Source organism: Callithrix jacchus, chromosome 9 (genome assembly GCF_049354715.1).
Source record: "Callithrix jacchus isolate 240 chromosome 9, calJac240_pri, whole genome shotgun sequence".
Classification (NCBI taxonomy): domain Eukaryota; kingdom Metazoa; phylum Chordata; class Mammalia; order Primates; family Cebidae; genus Callithrix; species Callithrix jacchus.
In genome coordinates, this window is record NC_133510.1 from 112,395,870 (window position 1) to 112,414,162 (window position 18,293).

At 45.8% G+C, this 18,293-nt stretch overlaps 1 protein-coding gene across 33 annotated transcripts in view; it reads left to right on the top strand.

Moving 5' to 3' along the window:
• UBE3B (ubiquitin protein ligase E3B) overlaps positions 1-18,293 on the top strand; it is a 65,491-nt gene that overhangs the window by 22,776 nt on the left and 24,422 nt on the right. For 28 of the 33 annotated variants that reach the window (XR_013522099.1, XR_013522100.1, XR_013522098.1 and 25 more), the window contains 7 exons: positions 1,063-1,226; positions 2,652-2,819; positions 6,865-7,036; positions 8,875-8,993; positions 9,635-9,749; positions 10,491-10,590; positions 15,326-15,445. Coding sequence is in view for 29 of the 33 variants with exons in the window: in XM_017976363.4 (XP_017831852.1) it covers positions 1,063-1,226; positions 2,652-2,819; positions 6,865-7,036; positions 8,875-8,993; positions 9,635-9,749; positions 10,491-10,590; positions 15,326-15,445 (958 nt within the window). In the remaining 4 variants the exon portion in view is untranslated. The remainder of the gene's footprint in view (positions 1-1,062; positions 1,227-2,651; positions 2,820-6,864; positions 7,037-8,874; positions 8,994-9,634; positions 9,750-10,490; positions 10,591-15,325; positions 15,446-18,293) is intronic. The other 5 variants (XM_078337229.1, XM_078337219.1, XM_078337220.1 and 2 more) reach the window with 1 other exon arrangement.

Sequence of the window (18,293 nt, forward strand, 5' to 3'; positions counted from 1 at the left end):
TCAAGTAAGGCACAGCTTCACGAATCTGAAACATCTACCTGAGCTGAGATAAAGTGGTTTTCAGACAGGAACTAGCTCTGCTGCCCAGCCGTTTTCTTGTTCACAAATCTGCCTAAGGCATGGTTTCCTGGCAGTTACCCTTGCAGTAGAAAACTAAAGGCCAAGGAAGGAAATGCCCAAATTTGTTCTTTTTTTGTACCTGAGTGACATCCCTGGGTCCTGTCTAGTTAAAAGGACTCATTGCTAGGGAACAGCCTGCCCCAGCGTGGCACCTCAGCCTGAAGAGGATGGGGGGGAGGGACTGAGAGTCAGGAGGCTGTGGGAGATGAGCGAGGCAGAGCAGCACCTTCATGGACAGCCTGCTCTCCACTCTACTTCCTGTTCTTAGAGGGACTTGGACAACTTGCCTTACCTCGCTTTCCTTGTCTGAAATGTGGGGATAACTTTCGAAGTCCCTTTGATAGACCTTTCTGGAAGGATTGAATCAGATAATGCATGTAAAGCATCTACCAGCAGGCCTGGCCGTGCTCAGGAGTGGTGGCTATTAACAATATGGTCATGAGTGTGGGAACCAGTAGGGGTGTCACCTCACCTTCTTGAGCAGGAAGATGACAGCAGATTCCAGGAATTTGTGGGGTGCTGAGTGCAGTGTGGAGTCCGGCAAGGAAGCCCTGGAAGGCAAGGAAACACTGAGGAGGCTGCTGCGTCGTCTAGATTTGGCCCCCCACCACTTGCAGGCCAGCTGTGAGTGGGGAGGCAGTGCAGCAGGTACAAGGTTGTTTTTGCCAACTGGGTGGTAGCAAGTGTCTTCAAGAAGAGTGTAATTCATGGAGCCTGGGACCTGGGGAAAGCAGACAAGATGAAGAGTTGGTGTCCTCAACAAACCAGACCCTCAGCAATGATTTCTTAGTTCCACTTTTTATTTTTGTAATCTTCTTTGCCTTGTTGAGTGCCAGGTCCTAGTTACAGCTCCCAGTGGAATGCTGTTAGGAGCTGTGTGGGCTGGCCCTGGCCCTGCCTCAGATGGAACTGACAGGCCCGGTCTCCTCTGCTCTCTCGTAGCCTTAACGAGTCAATGCACTTGATCACCAAACAGCTGCAGTTCCTGTGGGGGGTGCCTCTGATCCGGATCTTCTTCTGTGACATCTTGAACAAGAAGCTGCTGGAGAGCCAGGAGCTGGCCCACACGCAGCCAGCCTCCCCCCAGAATGTGCTCCCAGTGAAGAGTGAGTGGCAGGAGCAGGCCTGACCCTGTAGCTCTGCTTGGCAGAAGTATAGCTCCTAATTCTTCCTGTGTGGATGTCCGTTCTGTTTGTGGGATGCTCTAACTTTGTTTTTGTTGTTGTAGTTCTTATTGTTAGAGACAGGATCTCACTCTGTCGCCCAGGCTATAGTGCAGTGTCAGGATCATAGCTCACTACAGTCTCCAACTCCTAGGCTCAGGTGATCCTCCTGCATCAGCCTCCCAAGTATAATAGCTGGGACTACAGCTATTATAGGTGGGCACTGCCATGCCTGGCTAATTTTTTTTCTCTTTAATTTTTGTGGAGATGGCCTTACCATGCTGCCCAAATTTGTCTCAAATTCCTGACCTCAAGCGATCCTCCTACCTCAGCCTCCCAGAGTGCTGGCTTGACATACATGAGCTGCCACATCTTGTTCCACAACAATTTTGAGGCTTCTTAGGTTACTAAGTCCATATAAAACAAAACAGAAGATCCATAGGAATAGAAAACAAGGACTGGGTATTTAGAAATAGGTGAACAAAATCAAGATTGGATCATAAAAGCATATCCACACATAAGTTCCATTAGGGCCACTGTGGCTCCCTGTGAACTTTCAGAAACCAACATGAAGAGGGATCTGTAGATGCTTTCTTCCAATTTTTAGAAGTAGAGCTTTTCTGAGTTTTTGAGAAAATAAATCTCCCATGTAGATTCCTTGTAAAGGAGCCACTCACTGAACCACAGGCAGGGGTAGCCCTTTAGTGGCTTTCCTATTACAGGGTTAGTAATGGGTTCCGTGGGAAGGTTCTTATTGCACACTGATAAAAAGTATGGAAACACCTCTAACACATAATTTGACAGTGTGATCTGCCTGTGGCAGGTTTTTAGGTTCAGGATGTTCGTTCTGCTACTCAGTGTCTCGTAGCTAGCGGTGAGCATGGGCTCAGCAAATGTAACTCTAGCAGGATATCAATGGGAAGGTTGAAAACAATGTCATTCAAAACCAGGTGTCACAACAAGAGGTTATCGCACTTTACTTCCCTCTAAAGGCACGGATAATGGAGATGCAGCCAGGGTCCCTGCCTTTGCCCCTCTTCCCGTAATACAGTCCTCTGAATTTTTACCTTTGTGGGTTTTGAAATTTGGTGATTTTTTTGTTATAAGAATCCCATGTAAGATTTGAATATGCCTGGCTTATTCTGAGAAATTTTTGGATATTCTGAAGAGATCTTTGTGTTGTGCTTAAAAACCTCTTGTTAATGTTTTTCCAAATTATCCCAAAGAAATAAATTGAATGAGTTGCCCCACTGTCTGGCCCTGGCTGTACATTTAGAGCTTTTTTGAAATGCTTGCTCTTCCTTTTCCATGGTGGGATTTGGCAGATGGCTCAGCTTCTGCTCACATTTCTTCTTTTCTCCATGCCAGGTCTCCTAAAGCGTGCTTTTCAAAAGTCAGCATCAGTCCGGAATATTCTCAGGCCTGTCGGGGGTAAACGGGTTGATTCTGCAGAAGTCCAGAAGGTTTGCAACATCTGTGTCCTCTACCAGACTTCGCTGACAACTCTCACACAGATCCGGCTACAGATACTCACAGGTTCGCGGTCCCCAAGGCATCTTCTTCACCTCTCACATTTGACAGGCAGTTTGTCTTAACAAAAGTCGATGTTTTTTTCTGGCTTCTTTGATTCAGAAAATAGATTCTCAAGGAGGGTCTTTTTGAGCTGTTCCTCTTAGAGGTTGGTACACCTCAGTTAAATTGCTCATGCTAACCTCAATCATAGCACTTCCATTTCATCCCTGTTTTGTGACTTTTACTTTATGAAGTATAATTTACTTTAAAAAAGTTTTTCCATGCCCAGAGCTATTTATTTAAAAAAAAATTATGTTTTCTGAGTAAAGAAACAAAAAAGCTAAGGTTGCCAAAAAAAAGAAAACCACTTCTAATTCTACAATCCAAACTGTGCCTGAGTGTACTGCACATATAAAATACATTTAAGTCAAAATATATAGCACCATCTCCCCTTTCCAATCATCATTTTACCATGTCACAAGTACCTCATTTTTATTGGCTGCATAGTGTCTCATCACATGGATGTGCCTTTTTAGCTTAACATGGAGGAAAGTCCCCTCTGTGTTATAACATGGTCATAACAACAATTGTTGTTATGAATTGGTCTTACAAGTACAAAAGGCCTTTGTAAACTGTGAAAGCCTTTTATTACATGAAGGATTAAGAATTTCTCTGCTGCATTTTACGTTTTATAAAATCATAAATCACTGCTTCTCTTTCACACTTGTTTATCCGTTCTTCAGATGTTTACAGAGCACCCCTGTGTGCCAGGCATTGAGAATACAGAGGTGAATGAGACAGCCAAGTTCTTCGTTCTCAAGGAGATTGTATTCTAGTAGTGGGGAGACCAAAATAAGCAAGTGAAAGGTTTCATATAGTGACAGGCACTGTGAAAATGAAAATGCTGAGACACGATGTTGGCTTGGGCTACAGCAGGGTTTCTCAGTCTCAGCATTATGGATGTCTTGGGCTGGTCCATTCTTTGTCATGAGGGGCTGTTTTGTGTGTTTGGGGTGTTTAGCAGCCCTTGTCCCTACTCATAGTTGCCAGTAGTACCTTCCCACCGAGCTGTGACAGCCGAACATTTCTTCAAATTTGGCATTCAGCCAAATGCCCCCTGGGAGGCAAAATCATTCCTGGTTGAAAGCCACTGGCCTAATGTAGTAGCAATGGAGATTAAGGCAGGAGGTTTTAGATTTGTTTTAGAGGTAGAAGCTATGGTTCTTAGTGGTAGGTTGGATTTGAGAGCATGAGGACTAAAGATTTTAAAGAAGATATATAGCTTGTTGGCCCAACCACCTGTGTGGATGGTAGCACTGTTCAGTGAGCTGAGGAAGACCAGGGCCTGTTGTGAGGGAGTCTGTTGTGTTGTGGCAGTGACAAGGGAAAGGGGCCTGCTGGGCATGCTGGCAGAGGTGACACTCTGGGAGCCATCAGCCAGGGGCTGGAGTGTAAAGCCATGGGCTTACAGCGGCAGGCATGTTTCCCAAAGATGAGCAGGGGGAGGAGAGACTATACCGGAGGCAAGACCATACCTGGGGCACCCCAGCACCTGAGGGTTTGGGCAACATCTTGAGTGAGAGGATTTTGAGGTTATGGTTCGTGTCCAGCTTTTTAAATGAGCTCACGTTGAAGCTTATTTTCCCAAGTAAGAGAATCCAAACATAGATTTTTTTTAGTCAACTTGAAAATATACACTTTAAGGATGAAGATAAGCTAGTCTAAAATATATATTTGATATTCAGTCTATTTGTTTAGTACTGTGCGTCTTAAATTAGATTATAGGAAATGACACTTGTTTTTAAAATACTGCTGTTTTTCTACTCACAACTTAGGAAGTGTCTGTTCGTGCCCCTCACACACATCTGACAGCCCTGGCGCCACTGCTGGTCTGTCTGCTGTTGCTCTGTCAGGCTCAGTGTCTCCATCTCTGTCCAAGTTGCTTGATGTGCAGCCCCTGTTGAATCAGTGTAATGCTATGAGCATTCTAGTCTATGCTGCATGAATCCTTTGCACAGAACTCGAGGACACTTGCTTTTCTTCTTTGTCCTATAGGACTACGTTTGTGATCTCCACAGTGTAACTATTTCCTGTTTCTTGTTTAACCTGTTTTTGAATTGTGAGATTTTCACATTCTTGGGTGTATTTGACATAACATGGGCAGTTGAAAGACTAGTCATAAGGAAGCACCTATGTCATCACCAACAGATCAAGAAAGTCTTGCTTCTTAAAGGCTTCTTTACAAGCACATCCTCCTACCCTTGAAAATGTGAGGTCTAACCTGGAGCCATAATCACTAAATGGATACAATTCTTGGCTCCTTTAGAATTCCTTCAGTTAACCCTCTAAGCATCCTTCAGTAGCACTGATGGAATTCCCCAACTCCCACCCCTGGCTAATATACCTTCCCCAAGCAGTTCTTTATTCAAAACTAAATAATTCAGAGAGTGCCCTATAGGATGAGAGGTATTATAAGGGCTCAAATACAAGGTGATTTTGCTTTTCTGAGGAACACACCTTACTTTGTATTCAGTGACACATGGCATTTCAGATCCAGCCTTTCTAAGTCAGTAGCTGCATTATCATTCGTTAACTCTACCAGTGATGCGGCCTGTGTGTTTGAGGTCTTGTAGCCATAGGAAGCAAACTTGGAATGCCCTCTGTGTCCCGTTTTGCTTCCTCAGGGTTCCATTTTCTGTGTATTTCAGAGCATCCTACCACAGTCTTCACTGCATTTCCACTTTCAACATAAGTAGAATAATAGAGGTAGATGGGGGGAAGCTTTGCCAAAGGTGGTGAACCTGCAAGATGGTTTAAGGCAGGGGTCAGCGGACTACTGCGTGGGGGCCAAATCCAGCCCACTACTTGCTTTTGTTAGAGCTGAATCTGTTTCTTTACACATTGTCTGTGGCCGCTTTTGTGCTGTAGTGGTAGCACTGAGTAGTTGCAACAGTGTTAAACTGAATTTGGCCTGAGGATGCCTCCATATTTGAGTCCTTAGGTAAGGAACTGCAGCCCAGCTTAGTATGTAAACTGACTAGAAGTCTGACTTAGGAGATTTCAGTATTTTTGTAACACGTAGCTACCAATCACAGCAGCCAGGCTTCAGTCAATCACAGGCAGCCGTCTAGTCAGACCATTTTCAAATAAGGCAAAGCCGATGTGTAACCAGTCAGACTGTCTGTACCTCACTTTGGTTTTGGCCCTAAGTATTGCCTGCCCAGAATATGGACTGGAGCTGTCTGAACCTCTTCTGGTTCTGAGGGCTGCCTGATAGATTGTTTTTTGCTGAAACTCAGCTAGATTTAATTTAACAGCAGAGACTTTCTGGTGCACAGTGCCTAAAAATATTTACTTTTCCACTGTTTTCTGAAACAAATCGCTGATCCCTGATTTAAAGCATAAATGCTGTCAGACCTGAGTTCTATTCCTGGCCCTGACACATAGGCTGTGTGATTTGGGGCCAATTATTAACCTCTCTGCTTCAGTTTCCTCCTGTATAAGATGGGGACAATAGGCTCAAGCCTGTAATCCCAGCACTTTGGGAGGCCGAGGCAGGTGGATCACGAGGTCAAGAGATCGAGACCATCCTGGCCAACATGGTAAAACCCCGTCTCTACTAAAATTAGCTGGGCATGGTGGCGCATGCCTGTAATCCCAGCTACTCAGGAGGCTGAGGCAGGAGAATTGCCTGAACCCAGGAGGCAGAGGTTGCGGTGAGCCGAGATTGTGCCATTGCTCTCCAGCCTGTGTAACAAGAGCGAAACTCCATCTCAAAAAAAAAAAAAAAAAGATGGGGACAATATGGGGCTCCAGAAAGTGGAAAGCAAACAGCACATACAGAGGGCTTAGAATGGTGCCTGGCGCATAGTCAGCACCCACTAACTACTGGCTCTTATCATTGTTACTCTCGTGGTGATAATGCTTTTCTCAGTAATCCCACCTTCTTCTCACACACATTACATGTTCATGAATAGGTTTAAGTGTTTTGTTTTCCTGCTTGATAGGAGAAATAACAGACCAGGTGGAGTCCCAACCTGAAGCTTGGGTTTCTCTGTCTTTTTTCCAGGTCTCACTTACCTTGATGACCTGCTGCCCAAACTGTGGGCATTTATCTGTGAGCTTGGGCCCCACGGAGGGTTAAAGCTCTTCTTGGAATGCCTGAACAATGACACTGAAGAGTCCAAGCAACTCTTATCCATGCTGATGCTGTTCTGTGACTGTTCGCGGCACCTCATCACGTAGGTTGACTGCTGTGGGACTGAATTCCTTTCCTAGAATATGGAGAGACCAAATACAGTGTCAGTGAGGAAGTCGTTGCTAATGTGATTACTGCAAACATTTGGACCTGTGCAGGAGGGCATCGTAAGAACTAGGCATTTACCAAGTAAGCAGCGTGCAGTAAACATTCAGCAGTTTTTAGGGTGGGGCCCTGGGAGTTAAAAGTTCCGGTCCTTTCAGGGAAGCTGGTCAGTTCCACTGGGTGTGGCTTGGGGGGGTCTCCCAGAAATGGGTTTAGATCATGGCTCAGCCATTTATTCACTGTGCTGGCTAGATTCCTGGAAAATTCAACGTCAGAGAGCCAGGGTACAGATCCTTGCCGAGCAGGCCTTGAGAAACCCTGAACAAGGGATCAAATATCCAACCTCTCTGAGACTCAGTTGACTCATCTGTAAATGCGAATAACAATAGCATGTACCTTTTAGGCACAGGGTAGGGATTAAAAGAGATAATTAATCCAAAGTACCTAGCACAGTCCCTGGCACAGAGGATGAGTTTGATACTTGTTGGCTTTTATTACCAAGCCAACCCTGAGCAAGTTTCTTAACCCCTTTGAGTCTGTTTCCTTATTAGAATGGAGATAATATTCCAATCCAATAGAGGGTAAGTGAGAAAGAAAAGAGCATCAAATACTTAGTGCAGTGCCTGGCACAGAGTGGGAAATTAACAAACGCTAGTCCCATTTAGTTCCTTTGTTTTTTAAGCTTGTGCGTCTCCTTGTGTGTTTGGTATTCTTTTCATTCCACCTTTTCCCAAAAGGTTGGTGAAGAATTACAGGATAGAATGGACCTCAGGTAATTATGTTCAGGCTGGAAGACATTATCAGGAGAGGATTAGGGACATGTAGGTGGCAGGTTAGGTGAGCATCATGAAGGAACTCACTGAGCAGTTGGAGACAAGAGCATGGGTCTCGCTGCGAGTGAAGTCTTCCTTTATTGCTGGATAAGGGGTAAGCCAAGAGTGAATCTTATTCTAGTGTATGGAGCAGCGTTAGGAAACGTTCAGATAGAGCTATGTCTTAAATGATTCATTTATTCATATCTTCTTTCAAACATTTACTCAAAATGCTTACCAAGTACCTACTAAGTGTCACTAGTATCTGTCTTAGGTGTGGAATAAGATTTGATAGCTTTCCTCAGTAAACACCAACTCTCAGTCAAGGTTCCCTGATAGTCAGGCATGAATAAAGAAGGCATGAATTCAGGTGTGAGTTAAGAAAGTGGAACAGTCAGATCCTTATGAATAAGAAAAATAAAGAGTACAGACTTTTTCTTAATTGTATTTTTAAATTTTTTACTATGGTCAATTTCACATTTAATGGAAAGCAGAAAGAATAATATAATGAACCCTCATGTTCCCATTGTCAGCTTCAACAGTACCAACAGCCAGTTTTGCTTCATCCAGACACCCACCTGCTCTTCTCGCCCACATTATTTTGAAGCAAATCCTAGATGTCATATCACTTTATTTTATTTTACTTTAAGTTCTAGGATACTTGTGCTGAACGTGCGTAGGTATACACGTGCCATGGTAGTTTGCTGCACCTGTCACCTGGTCATCTGGGTTTTAAGCTCCGCATGCATTAGGTATTTGTCCTAAGGCACTCTCTCCCATTTCCGCCCCCCACCCCCCGATGATATTATATCATTTTTTCTGTAGATTTTACAGTAAGTATCTCTAAAAGATAAAGCTTATTTCTCAACCTTGTTAATTTTGTCTATTAAGCAATACAGATCTCTCTTTTTTCTCTTCCCCTTTTTTCAGTGTGGAATTCTGAGTAATTTTCTTTCTGATTTAGGATCCTTGATGACATTGAAGTTTATGAAGAACAGATTTCATTCAAACTGGAAGAGCTGGTCACCATCTCCTCTTTTCTGAATTCCTTTGTGTTTAAGATGATCTGGGATGGAATTGTAGGTAAGATAAAAGGTGTCTGCTGATGTTTAGTCGATGCTACATCCAGGGAGGCCAAAGAGTCTGTAGCATCAACTGATTCTTAGTTTTGTTGTCTGTCCAAGTTAATAGAAGGCGCATATTTCTTCCCATAATTGGAATTTTCTTTCTTCACTCTCTGTCTGTGACCTCTTAAGATAGTGGTATGGTTACAGAAGTCTTGCTCTCCCAGGCTTCCTTCAGGATTTGCATGTATGTGTCCAGGATTATTAATGATGATTAATTTTTCCCTGAATCCCCTGTTGATTCTTCCAGTTGATTTCCATGAAGATAAAAACATGTGCCAGTTCACACTTGAGATGAGAATCAACCTCCTGAAATGTCTCCAATTGTTCAGGACAAAGCTCCTTTGACTAAAAAGGCCTTTCGGATGACAGACTAGTGGGAGGCAGCATGAGTGATTTTGTCTGAGAGGCACTTAGGCCCTGCAGACACTTAGCACGTACCCAGGGTGCCTTTTAATTCCTTTGGTTCCATGTCTGATTCAGAGCAAGGGAGATCAAGGACTTGATGACGACTGCAGAAGACAAGAGCTGTCCTCCCCCTGCTCTCTGGCTCTAACTCCTCCTCTGTGAGTGTGACTTTCCCATTTGTTTGCCCCACAGAGAATGCCAAGGGCGAGACCTTGGAGCTGTTCCAGTCTGTCCACGGGTGGCTGATGGTGCTGTATGAGCGGGACTGCCGGCGGCGCTTCGCCCCTGAGGACCACTGGCTGCGAAAGTGAGCTCTGGGGGTGAAGAGGGCTCCATGGAAGCCAGCCTGCTCTGGCACGCTGCCCAGTGCTCAGCGCTCACGTTCTAGTGCAGAAAGGACTTTTTCCCTCTGCCACATTTTGTCTGTCCATATGTGTAAAGAGAGCTGCTGTCTCGATGAAGCACCTGTCAGGATGCTTCTGTTAAGAGATGTTTACATCAAATATGACTAGAGTTAATTAATGGCGACAGAGCCAGCTTAACATACATTTCTCATCCAGACTGGAAAGAGGTCTTTCAGCTGAACTGAGCAACAGAGCATGAGAGTTAAAAGGCATTTTTTTACCAGCAGAATTACCAGGGTAAAAACTACTTTTCAGTGTTTTGGAGGGTAATGGGCTGGGAGAAATCCTCCCATCATGACTGAACATAGGCACGTGTCCACGTTTTTATCAGTGAGCTCAAGCTTTATGCAACTGCCAAAGCTATGGCACTAGAACAGGGACTGGCCCCCTTTCTCTGTAAAGGGCCAGATGCCGTTAGACTTTGTGGACCAGACGGTCTCTGTTGTAGCTACTCAGCTCTGCTCTTGTAGCACAAAAGCAGCCATAGGCTATACATGTATGAATGAGTATGGACATGTTCCCATCAGACTCTTCAGAAACAGGCAGCAGGCTGCATGTGGCCCACATGGTAGTGTTGCCCAGCCTCGAACCGGAGGATGGTTTCCTTCTTTTAATTCTCCCAAACCAATGTCTTTCTTCTCAAGGGATCTCAAACCTAGCGTGCTCTTCCAAGAACTCGACAGGGACAGAAAACGGGCGCAGTTGATCCTGCAGTACATCCCACATGTCATTCCTCACAAAAACGTGAGTTGCACTCAGAGCTGGGCCCCTGATGTATCTTTCTGTTCCCCCACGTGGTTCCTGCCTTTCCATCCTTGCTATAGCAGTTGTAGGTGACTAAGTGGGATCATTCATTCGGTGCATGGGAACAGTGGTTGCTATTGCTCTGTGGCAGGGGTTACACTAAGTGCTGGGGTACAGAGCTGGAGAAGACAATGTGAACTGGTGATTCTGGTGGAGTGACAGTCCAGGTTCAGGGATCTGACCAGCTGGAGGGAGGGGAAGGGGACAGGCAAAAGTGGATGGCATTTAAACACTGAGTGAGAGAGGACGAGGTGTTGTTGGAGAGCCAAACATGCAGTCTGGCTGCAGAGAATAGAAAGGATGTGGTCCAGAGAGGAAGCCAAGGAGGGTGGTGGGAGCTAGAGCAGGAGGGCCTTAGAAACCTGGGCTGGAAGTGGGGCTTTATACAAAGCCACCAAAGGGCTGGAGGCTTAGGAGGCACCTGGTCAGAGCCATCCTTCAGGAAGGTCATCCTGGCTGCAGCCTAGAGGGTTGGCTAGAGGCGGGGTTGTTAAAGCAAGCTGCCCTGCACTAGAGTGAGCCCTGGGAGTCGACAGATGACTGAGTCAACAGATTTTTAAGGAGGCCTCGGAGAATGGTCACATCCTGAGGAGAAGGAAAGGAGGAATTCAGGTGATGCTGAGGTGTCTGGCTTGGGTGCTTGGGGGGTTGTTTCCTGTGGTAAAAGCACAGGTAAGAACAGGACTGGGACATGGTGGAGAGTTCAGCATGAAGCAAGTAGGATGTGAGGTATCTGTGGCTCCTGGAAGCCACTGGACAGGGGGTCTGGCTTTCAGGAGGGAGGAGCCTGTGTGGGGAGAGTACCCACATCTTCTGACTGCCCTTATGGACTGGATGAGGCGGTCAGGGGTCAGAGTGAGAAGTCCAGGCCACTGAGACAGAGCCCTGCAGGACCCATCCCACAGAGGGCCAGCAGAAGGAGGGAAATCAGGAGAGTGACGCACACTCAGGGGATGAGCGAGATTTGGGGAGGGTCAGGCTGTGGCAGGAGCATCCAGGAAATGAGGGTGGCAAGCATGTCTCACATCCATCCCTGGTGAGTTTCAGGCACTCTGGAAATGTACAGTGCTGTGACCACACTGCTCCTCTCAGAAGAGACTTATAGGAGTCTAGGTGGTGTCCTTTATTTTTCTTGTGTTCTATTTTCTTTTTCTTTTTTTAAAGAAGTAGACATATTTTTAGAAAAGAATGTAAATCACATTTTTGTAAGTCTCACTTTTCAGAGATATTTCATCCTCACTGCTCTCTGATACTGTTCTGTCCTTGACTTAAATATACTTACGGTTACTATTCTTTCCCTTCAAGCGGTGATATGCAAACGATATGGCTGTTTAAATTCTTAATGTACTTGGCAAACTCTCAGAAGTGAAGGGCCTTATGGCAATTACTTAATCAAATGTGCCCTCCTCGAGGGGAGCCCCTGCTATGACATCCCTGACCTTGCTTCTAATAGAACATACACAGCACTGAAACGCAGGCCATTCTGTGGCTTTACTTTTCCAAAAGATAGAACATTCTTCCTCATCATGAACTGTGCTTCTCTGTAACTTCTACACTTTGGTTCTTGAACAACCCCTAAAAGTGACTTCTCTTAGCTTCCATGACCTGCTGGCAGCTCCTGTTTGCGTCTGAGTCTGTGTTTTCCAGGTGTAGCATCCTTAGCCTCTCTACCTCGTCTTTGTTTGATATAGGCTCCAGCCTTCATCTCCAGGGCCTCATCTGGTTTGGTGGTGTCTGGTTGAAAATGCGGTCCCTCATCCTGGACCTGTGTGTCTATGAAAGCAGCCTGACCTTAGCATTCCCGTAGCACGTGGTCTAGACTCTCCACTGTGTGTATTGTGGTTCACGTGCGCTGTGGCCACTGGAGGTGCTGCACGATATTTTAGATTTTCGAGGGAAACACAGTGAGAGGCACCACATGAACTACTAGTTCAGGGTAGTTCATGGTTCCAACATGAGATTGCACTATGTTCTTTTTAATGAGGTTTGCAAAGCTGGCTTTTAAGAATGAAATAAAAGTATTTTATATTTCAAAGTATGTGCATTTGCAAAATACAGGAACTAAGTTTTTAGGACATAAATATTTGGGACCCGACTACCTAGTAAACAGGATTGCTAAGGATTTCTTTTGCCCTGGGAGTGCATGAAAAAAGTTACTGTGATGATAGGGGTACTGTGAATAAGAAAGTTTGGGAACCACTGAGATAAATTGGAATGACTTTTAAGTCCAGAGTATATGCTAATCATCACAATTTTTTATTTCTTTTGAGAATTTTGCTTATGATTGTCATCAAGGTGGTTTGTCCTTAGTTCATAAGATTTCCTCTCTTGGGAAAATGGGGCCCTCTTCATCTCCTGACCCTTCTGCTCTGTGATTGCAGGTCCTGGGGAGTATCTAAGGCTTGGTGTGTTCAGAGCAGCTAGGCTGTCCTGTTGTTTCCTCCCATCTCAGGCTTCAAGCTTCTCTTAATGGTGTGTGTCCCGCCTTCTGCCATTGAAATATTCTTGCTGGAACACACAGGAGGGTAACAAGTTCTCTCTGCTCTGTTACTGTTATGCTATCTCCCCTAAATGATGAGCCTCTTCCTTGTTCTCAAGTTACTGTAATGCCTTTCTTGTTTTCCTTAACATTTGTTGGAGCCTCAGCTCTGCCTGAGGCTCACACACATAGCACTTCATTTTCTGCACCCTCTTACATTGCTTTACCTGTTTATGTGTGGCTCATCCCCTGGCTGGCCCTTAAGGCCTCTCTGCCTTTTGTTTCCACCCAGAAGTCCTAAGTGGTGGGTGGTAGGGCAGGAGCTGTGTAGTATGAGGGCTGTGTGTGGGCTTTGGATTTCATTCCGGCCGGCTGCCTACCAGCTGTGTAGCCTTGGATGAGTAAGGTCTTCACCTGTAGAAGGAGGATAATGATCCATATCTAGCTATCCACTGCAGTCAGTGAGGTTGCTCAGCCCTTGCAGCCTGGATAAACTTGCCTCAGACCTTTTTCTGTGCCCCGTAGAAATCCAGAGCCCTTTCCAGGCTTTCTGTGGTCACTTCTGTCTCTTTAGTCTGGTTTTGGTGCCTTCTGTGATCTCTGCCTCATACTGGATTGACCCAGATGGAACTCACATTACACCTGTGTATCACCAAACAGCACCCCTTCAGGTGGTCATGCCAAAGATTGAGGGTCATAGGAAATAGTTGTGTCCCATACTACATGGCTCCACATGACTTAAACATCTGTTCTCAAAAGTCCTACAATTATTCCCCTGCCATGGAGGGGAGAGGCAGGAGCATCCTTCATCCGTATCACCAGCCTCCCTCCCCGTGTCCCCAGGCTGTTCCCTCCCTTCCACGTGGTCCGGGAACCTCTCAATGCTTTTGGTTCTACTCAGCAGGTCAGTCCTGTTAGGTCTAGACCTGTCATCCAGTCTCATTGAGATGCTTCACTGAACAGTAGTTCCTTCACCCAGTACCATTCCCTTTCTTCTTAAGGGACTGTTGGTCATTGTTTTTTTTGTTACAACCATATTTGCCTAATAGAATTAACATAATTAAATGAAAATGTGCTAGCCCTCCCATATAGTTATTTCCTATTGTCATTACTATTATTAAGGTTGTTACTGTTCTTGTATTTAATAAAGCTCTTGACTTTGGGAGAGAGTCCCATTTTTTAAAAATCAGCTGTGGTTGGATTTATGTATTCATTCAGCTCACTTAAGTGGTATTAGGGTGCTAATTTTCAAGCCCAGGATGAGGCAGAGTCATGCTCTTCAGAAGGGGCTTAGCAGAATCTTAAGAATAAGGAAAGAGGGTTCTTTTCAAGCAGTAATTGAGAAATATTACTGGTGAGACTGGTGGGCTTGAAGGCAAAGAGGAGGCAGATTGAAAGATCAGGGAGCTTGATACTATCGGGTCATTTTAAAATTTTCTGACATTAGGAAAAGTTATCTTTGAATTGTTTTTGTTAGAATTCATAATATTGATACCCTTTAAAGCAGGCACAGCTAGATAAAGAAGCCTCTCTAACTTGTTCTGCCACCAAGTTGTTATAGTGGATTATTGACTGAATGAGGAAGATTTTCTTTTCTTTTCTTTTCTTTTTTTTTTTTTTTTTACAGAGTCTGGCTTTGTCACCCAGGCTAGAGTGCAGTGGTGCGATCTTGGCTTACCGCAACCTCTGCCTCCTGGGTTCAAGCAGTTCTCCTGCAACAGCTTCCCAAGTAGCTAGGATTACAGGAGCATGCTACCGCACCCAGCTAATTTTTGTATTTTGTATTTAGTACAGACAGGGTTTCACCATATTGGCCAGGCTGGTCTTGAACTCCCGACCTCAGATGATTCACCTGCCTTAGCCATCCAAAGTGTTGGGATTACAGGCGTGAGCCACCACGCCCAGCCTTGAGGAGGATTTTCTCATGATCTATTCCTAGCTGTACTCTAGCTGCAGCCAGACCAGTCTTTTTGGAACGTTTCTTTCTTGACGTGTACTCAGCTATATTTCTAATTCCCACAAATGTTCCAGGGAATGTTTCTGTTTTCACAAGACACTTCTGACCGATAGCACATGTTAAGGCATCCCATTCTGCTTGCATCTCATCTAACTTCTGTTTCAGTCATTTTTGCAGGGTGTATTATAGAATTGTCAGTTGCTGACACTGTTTTCTGGTCCCGCCTTTGTTCATTTTAGAGAGTTCTCCTTTTTCGAACCATGGTTACCAAGGAGAAGGAGAAACTGGGGCTGGTGGAAACCAGCTCTGCCTCCCCGCACGTCACTCACATCACCATCCGCCGGTCCAGGATGTTGGAGGTGAGTGTGAAGCCTGTGGAATCCACCACAAGGCGGTGTGCTCTGTAGCATGGAGGCTCTTTAGTGGACGGTCTGTGGCCTTTGAACTGTTCCTGTTACTCCTCATTCTGAATCAAGGCTCTCAGAGCCAGAAAAGGGTCATGTGTCCTGTGGATTGCTCTGAATAGCTGTTTGGTTAAACATGCTCTCCATGCTGGAGACCCAGCAGTGTCTTCCTTTGCCCCATGAGCGTCCGTGGGCTAGAGCATCAACCTCTTGATGTCTGTGAAATGAGGACAGGAGCTGCCAGCCACAGCGGCTGCACTGACACTCTTAGGTCTGTACGAAGTCCATTTGTCCCAGTAGGCGCTTTTCCCAGACTCTCAACTGTAAATGTAGTGTAAGTGGAGTGGAGGTGTTACATTTACTGAGTGTGTAGAGAAATGTATTTATCATAGAGCCAGGAGTTCTTTGTAGACAGAAACTTACGAGATACCGCTGAAGTGGCCCACCTGAGCTAAACCCATTTTCTGGGGCTCCTACTATACAGCAACTCCATGTAAATTAGAGATAGCTACCCAGTTGTGATGTGTCAGAAAATTGTTGTAATGCATTGATGGCACAAGACCCTGAGTCCAGTCTGCTGGAACCTGGTTGTCAAACTTCAATACCTATGGTGTCTGTGCTGCCCATGCCACAGACATGCAGGGCTTGTATAGTGCACAGCCTACCCATACACGCTCATCCCACCAGCAATGGATTTGGTAACTGAGCCACAGTCCCCATTCCCTAGAGAGGCTTGGCTTGATTTATTTGCCGTGTTTGCACTTGAGACCTTTTTCTCACACTCCAGCCACAGTTCCTCACGAGCACGTCCTGCAGTACAGGACAGTCATGGGATCCCTGACAGCATGCAGCCAGATAGCCACCCCCAGCGGCAGATGGCTTCAGGCAGCAGCTGTTCCTCCTCACATGGCTTCACTTTCTCCCGAGGGGCATTGCAGTGTGTTTGTGTCACTCCTTACTGGAGAGCTTGTTTGAGTGCCCCCGGCCACTGGTGATCCACCAGAGAGGTGCTGGAAAGGCCGTGTGTGCTGAACGCGGGATGTTTCTGAGGTTCTTAAAGGTAAGAACAAGGAATTGAAGTGCCCACTGGGCCCTGCAGGCCACGTGAATGAGTCAGGCTGGCTGAGGGGTCTCAGCGCAGGAGCGTTCTGTCTGCACGCTAAACATAGAAATAATCTCCACTTCTGCTGCGCCCTCCTGTCCTTCTTGAAACAGCCCTATTGGGGTGTGTACCTCTACTTGAGAAGAACAGCCCCCATGAGTGAGTTGATAAATGACAGCTGACACCCAGCCTTAGTGTTGGGGAGCAGTGGGGAGCATGTGGCTCCCCAGAAGAGGCCACCGCCACTCAGCTCCTCCAGACCCTCCATGTGGCGAGGTGTGCTCCATAATGTTCTGAGTTTTCAAGAGAAGGCCAAATTCAGATCTGCCATGTTGTGAACTAATTGAACTCTGTAGAGTGCTTAGAAAGTCAGATAACACCTGTCTTTCCACCAAATTCAGGCTGTGGGTCACCCATTTGCAATCTCTGCTTTTGACTCAGAAAAAAAGCCCAGTTGTGTGGTAGAAACTCCCTTTCCAGCACTTTCCTCAGCAGACCCAGATGCACCTCCCCTGTCTCTAGAAGTCCTCAGCCTCACCACCCATCATGCCCATCCAGATATGGCCAGCACCCACCCACAGGAAGAGTCTGGGGTGGTGTAGATTGCAGTATCTCCTGAGAGTGGCAGAATCCCCCGACTCCCTCCACAAATGTCATTGCTTACCAGAATTCACTTGACATCCCAGTTACTCCGGGCCTACTTTTTAAAACACATCCCTCAGGGATGGCAAAAGAGATGTCTTTCTTAGGTTTTAGGCAAAGTTTCTTTTCCTCTTTACCTTCCATTGGAGAAGGGGAGAGGGTGGTTCATTGTTACCCCAATTCTCGTAATCTGGTGGTTTGGTTAAGAGACTATGAGCACCCAGGGGCCTTTGCTGGGTGTGGACACAAGGGGGCGTCAGTAAGCTGAGCTCAGGCTCATGCTCTCCTGGGCTTTAATTGTTTCCTTTCTTATGGTTTGTATTGTGGGCCATGCTTCTGTGTTAGGCTTCCAGGTATTAAAGTCCTGCAGGAAGGCTCTCCTTCCCAGAGGGTGAGTTTGGGCTGGAACTCTAGCATTCATAACTGGAAGGATCCTCAAACATACTCCTATCCGGCCCTTTCCCCTGTCCCTGTCAAAGGCAGAACTGAGGCTAGAGAAGTTCAAACAGTCAAGGTCACTTGGATGTCGGTGACAGAGCTGGTCCTGCAAGCTAGGCATCCCTTTCCAGCTCGGTATTCCCTGTGTCTACGTTGAGATGTGGTGGAGAAGAGGAACACTGACTCACATTCACCTCCCAAGAGGCATGGATATAATCCTCGAACATCCACCCTGGTTCCCAGAGGGCAGGAAGTGTATCACAAGAGGCAGTCCCCTCTGAACTCTTTTTAACGAAGAAGCTGATGTGGAGCTGATCAAGCAAGACTGAGATTTGAATCCCTGGGCTAGGCCATGTGCCACGTGCTTTCACACGTCCTGTCCCATTTCATCCACATAACCACAGACGTATCTACTAATCATATGAAGGCTGGGGAGGCATAGTTTTAAAGCAGGGTGGAGGAACTCCTGCAGGCAGACAGGAACTTGTTGGAATTCTCTGTCCCTCCTCATCTCAGTGCCAAGATAATTATCTTAAATTTAGGCAGAATGGCTTAAAAGCTGTTATAGCTGCATGGTAACTTCCTGTTTCTCCCGTTTTTCATCTAACTTAATGATTCTCA